The following is a 5,228-nucleotide window of genomic DNA, read 5'->3' as shown; positions in this document are numbered from 1 at the left end:
TCGAGGTTTTGTTGACCAGCAGGTGGCAGCGTTTGCCCCAGTTTCATATTGGGCCATCCACAGGAGGAGGCCATTCAGCCCTTCGAGGCTCAAGGGCCTGAATGGGCCTCCTCCTGTTCCTGTGTAACAGTCTCGAGAGTGGGGCTGAATGGCCTCCTCCTGTTCCTGTGTAACAGTCACGAGAGTGGGGCTGAATGGCCTCCTCCTGTTCCTGTGTAACAGTCTCGAGAGTGGGGCTGAATGGCCTCCTTCTGTTCCTGTTTGCAGAGACGTGTACACACACACACACACAATATACCACTGACTGAAACAACGTTTAATTTTATTGAGTACACACAAAACATCATAAATACGCAGGTAGTTTCTCTGGCATCAACTCGATGGGCCGAATGGCCTGCTATGCTGTAACGACTGTTGGTTCACTAACTGACACCGCGATTTAAAGACAGTCTCGTGCCGTGATTCACAAGGGGGTTTCACGCTTAGCTTATAAATATATATACATTTAAATAGACACATTTGTGATTCGATGACTGAACAACAGCTGATCGGCCAGGGGGGCTGGTCAGTTCCTTAAACACCTCGCTCCTGCCACCCCTGTGCATACACGAACCATCATAATGGTGTTAGATCCACATCTCATTGCACCCCCCTCTCTTGCCGCACTGTCGGAGGGTCAGTGCTGAGGGAGCGCCGCACTGTCGGAGGGTCAGTGCTGAGGGAGAGTCGCGCTGTCGGAGGGTCAGTGCTGAGGAAGCGCCGCACTGTCGGAGGGTCAGTGCTGAGGGAGCGCCGCACTGTCTGAGACGCCGTCTTTCAGGATGAGACGTTAAACCTGAGGCCCCCGACTGCCATCCTGGTGGACATGGAAATCCCTCGGCCACTATTGGGAGATGAACAAGGGGTGTGCAGTTCGAGTTCTCTCCGGCCCTGGGGCCAATGTTCACTGAGCAGCCAGCCACTGCTGACAGAGCGATCAGGCGAGGTCCCCATCAGTCCTGAAAGTTCCTCCTCCTTCCATACGGTGACCAGCAACAGAGTGTGTCCATGCCCGGTCTGTCTGCTCCCTACAGTCTCTCCTGGCTGGCGCTACAGTCGGAGTCTCCCCCCGGGTTCCAGAGGCCCACGGCTTTCGGTCTGGTGATGTCCCGCTGCACCCACGGGTGGTACAATATCTGGTGGAGGGTGGGGCGTTTGGAGGGTTGCATGGAGAGGCACCATCGTATCAGCTCCTCGCACTCTGCAGGGGGAAGGGGGGAAGGAAGCACAAGATGGTCCATTAAAAATTGCATCGCTGGGAAGAAATGAATGTGAGAAAGAGAGAGAGAGACTGGAGAAGGCGGCGGTGCAGAGGGATCTGGGTGTCCTGGGACATGAATCTCAAAAAGTTGGTATGCAGATGCAGCGAATGATGAGGAAGACAAATGGAAAGTTGTCCTTTATTGCGAGGGGGGGGATGGAGTATAAAAGTGGGGAAGTCTTGCTACAACTGGACAGGGCGTTGGTGAGGCCGCTCCTGGGTCACTGTGGACAGTTCTGGTCCCCTCACTTCAGGAGGGACAGACTCGCATGGGAAGCCGTTCAGAGAAGGTTCACTCGGCCGATTCCTGGGACGAAGGGGGTTTGTCTGATGAGGAAAGGTTGAGCAGGTTGGGCCTCTACCCATTGGAGTTTAGAAGAATGAGAGGTGATCTTATTGAAACATATCAGATTCTGAGGGGAGGGGGTTTGACAGGGTGGATACTGAGGGGATGTTTCCCGCCCATCGTGGGAGGGGAATCTAGAACGAGGGGAGGGGGCACAGTTTCAGAATGAGGGGTCTCCCATTGAAGACGGAGATGAGGAGGAATTTCTTCTCTCAGAGGGTGGTCAGTCTGTGGAATTCTCTCCCCCCCCAGAGAGCAGTGGGGGTCGGGTCACTGAATATATTCAAGGCCGAGTGAGACAGATTTCTGATCGACGAGGGGAGTCGAGGGTTATGAGGGGGACGGACAGGGAAGTGGAGTTGAGTAACAATCGGATCAGAGGCGATCGTATTGAATGGGGGAGCAGGCTCGAGGGGCCGAATGGCCTCCTCCTGCCCCTAATTCTTGAGATCATAGGAAAGGAGAGACAGTGAAGGATGCTTTAAAACTAAAATCCCCTCTCTCCACCCCCTCTGCCACTTACCCTTGGAGATGCCGAAGGGCAGCTGGATCTCGCCAGCCAGGATCTCCACGTCTCGCTTGAAGGGGATGTCACCACAGACCATGGCGTAGAGCAAGACCCCGAGGGACCAGACAGTAGCGGAGCGGGCATGGTAGCGCCTTTCACTGATGTACTCTGGCGGGCTGTACACTCTGGTGCCTGAGCATTTACATCAGAAAGAGATGGAAATAGGAGAGAGAGAGAGAGACAAGATTAAAACCAGACAATATTCACTGTGAAACTATTTACCCCAGACAGCATTGCTTTGGGGTTTTAATGCCCTGATGCCCCCAAAATACCCACGCCTGACACTCGCCCACCTGCCCTACCACCCCAGCCCAGTGCTAGTACCGAGGGAGCGGCGCACTGTTGGACGTTCAGTGCTGAGGGAGCGCCGCACTGTCGGAGGGTCAGTGCTGAGCCGTACTGTCTGAGGGTCAGTGCTGAGGGAGGTCCGCACTGTCGGAGGGTCAGTACTGAGGGAGCTCCACACTGTCGGAGGGTCAGTGCTGAGGGAGCTCCACACTGTCGGAGGGTCAGTGCTGAGGGAGCGCCGCGCTGTCGGAGGGTCAGTTCTGAGCCGCACTGTCGGAGGGTCACTGCTGAGGGAGCTCCGCACTGTGGGAGGGTCAGTGCTGAGGGAGCTCTGCACTGTGGGAGGGTCAGTGCTGAGGGAGCGCCGCGCTGTCGGAGGGTCAGTTCTGACCCGCACTGTCGGAGGGTCAGTACTGAGCCGTACTGTGGGAGGGAATTGGCGTCTGCGCAACAAGTCTGGGATCCCAGGTGTCAGAGAGAGAAAGGAGGAGCTGCTGTGCCCCCAGCTGCTTCCGGGATGCCCCCAGGGAGTGTCCGGGCAGGGGTACTCACCACTGAAATCGGTGTAGGCGGTGTCGCGCAGCAGGGCTGCCGAACCGAAGTCGATGAGCTTGAGCTCGTCGGTGTGCAGGTCGACCAGGAGGTTCTCGCACTTCACGTCCCGGTGCGCGACCCCACAGGCATGGCAGTGCCGCAGTGCCTCCACCGCCTGGCGGAAGAAGGAGCAGGCGCGTTCCTCGCTCAGCGGGCCCTGCTCGGCGATGAGGTCGCAGAGGTCCTTGGCACTGGGCGGGCGCTCCAACACCAGCAGGAAGCCGGCCGGCCTGGAGAACCAGTCCAGCAGGCGAGTCACACCTCGGTGCTCCGGCAAAGACACCTTCCACATCAGGATGATCTCCATGGGCACGGGGCGGTCATTCTGCAAGCAGAGGGCACAAGGATAGCAGGATTCAGAACATGGGCAGCAGGGAACAAGTTCGCAAAGAGAAATGGCTGGAGTTGGGGGTGGGAAGAGTCTGGTTTGTGGGTAGATGGAGTTGGGGGTGGGTAGGGTTTGGGAAGAGGCTGGTTTGGGGGAGATGGTGTTGGGGGTGGGAAGTGGCTGGGTTGGGGGAGATGGAGTTGGGGGTGGGTAGGGGGTGGGAAGAGGCTGGAATGGGGGGAGATGGAGTAGGGGGTGTGAAGAGGCTGGTTTGGGGGGAGATGGAGTTGGGGGTGGGAAGAGGCTGGTTTAGGGAGAGATGGAGTAGGGGGTTGGAAGAGGCTGGTTTGGGGGAGAAGGAGCTGGGAGTGGGAAGTGACTGGTTTGGGGCGAGTTGGAGTAGGGGTTGGGTAGGGGGTTGGGAAGAGTCTGGTTTGGGGGGAGATGGAGTTGGGGGTGCGCAGGGTTTGGGAAGAGGCTGGTTTGGGTGGGGAGATAGAGTTGGTGGTGGAAAGAGGCTGGTTTAGGTGGAGATGGAGTAGGGGTTTGGAAGAGGCTGGTTTGGGGCGAGATGGCGTAGGGGTTGGGTAGGGGGTTTGGGAAGAGGCTGGTTTGGGGGAGATGGAGTTGGGGTTGGGAAGAGGCTGGTTTGGGGGAGATGGAGTTGGGGGTGGGAAGGGGGTGGGTAGGGGGTGGGAAGTGGCTGGTTTGGGGAGATGGAGTTGGGGGTGGGAGGAGGATGGTTTGGGGGGAGATGGAGTTGGGGATGGGTAGGGGGTGGGAAGAGGCTCGTTTGGGGGGAGATGGGGTTGGGGTGGGAAGCGGGTTGGGAAGAGGCTGGTTTGGGGGAGATGGAGTTGGGGGTGGGAAGAGGCTGGTTTGGGGGGGAGACGGAGTTGGGTGTGGGTTGGGGGTTGGGAAGAGGCTGGTTTGGGGGGAGATGGAGTTGGGGGTGGGTAGGGGGTGGGAAGAGGCTGGTTTTGGGGGGAGATGGAGTTGGGGGTGGGTAGGGGGTGGGAAGAGGCTGGTTTTGGGGGGAGATGGAGTTGGGGGTGGGTAGGGGGGGCGAAGAGGCTGGTTTTGGGGCGAGATGGAGTTGGGGGTGGGTAGGGGGTGGGAAGAGGCTGGTTTGGGGGGGTTACACGTTGAGATTGATGTGCTATCTAAAAAAAAACTCACTTGTGGGTCGACCCCTGGTGACGAGTTCACCTTTAACAATTTTCTGTTGCGATGACTTAGTTTCCTGGGTTTTTCCCTCTAAACTGATGTCACGGAGGGAAAGCAAAGTAAACATTCCCTCAAAGGCAATGAGATCTAGGGTTGTAATAAATATATCACAGAACGAAGATTGAAAAGAAAGTCTTCGCCATTTTTCACTGAATTGCAAACAAGAACAAGCTCCTCTGCACAAACACACTCACACTCTCTCTCGCACACGCCCTCCAACACACACACACTCACACTCTCTCTCGCACACACCCTCCAACACACACACACACTCACACTCACTCTCGCACACGCCCTCCAACACACACACACTCACACTCACTCTCGCACATGCCCTCCAACATACACACATTCACACTCACTCTCGCACACGCCCTCCAACACACACACACTCACACTCGCACATGCTCTTCAACATACACACATTCACACTTACTCTCGCACACGCCCTCCAACACACACACACTCACACTCACTCTCGCACACGCCCTCCAACACACACACACTCACACTCACTCTCTCACACGCCCTCCAACACACACATACTCACACTCACTCTCGCACATGCCCTCCAACA

The 5,228-nt window shown here is 56.9% G+C and overlaps 1 protein-coding gene across 1 annotated transcript in view; it reads right to left on the bottom strand.

Moving 5' to 3' along the window:
• Window positions 1–1,067: 1,067 nt before the first annotated feature.
• Window positions 1,068–5,228, bottom strand: part of LOC144673941 (serine/threonine-protein kinase pim-3-like) — a 17,743-nt gene continuing 13,582 nt past the window's right edge. Inside the window, exons 4-6 of the mRNA XM_078535532.1 lie at window positions 3,055–3,421; window positions 2,170–2,346; window positions 1,068–1,240 (exon numbers count right to left, since the gene is read on the bottom strand). Of these exons, the coding sequence (XP_078391658.1) occupies window positions 1,068–1,240; window positions 2,170–2,346; window positions 3,055–3,421 (717 nt within the window). The remainder of the gene's footprint in view (window positions 1,241–2,169; window positions 2,347–3,054; window positions 3,422–5,228) is intronic.

Source organism: Cetorhinus maximus, unplaced genomic scaffold, assembly GCF_964194155.1.
Source record: "Cetorhinus maximus unplaced genomic scaffold, sCetMax3.hap1.1 HAP1_SCAFFOLD_519, whole genome shotgun sequence".
NCBI classification, from domain to species: domain Eukaryota; kingdom Metazoa; phylum Chordata; class Chondrichthyes; order Lamniformes; family Cetorhinidae; genus Cetorhinus; species Cetorhinus maximus.
Note: the sequence above shows the minus strand (reverse complement) of the source record. Positions and strands in the feature narration are given on the sequence as shown.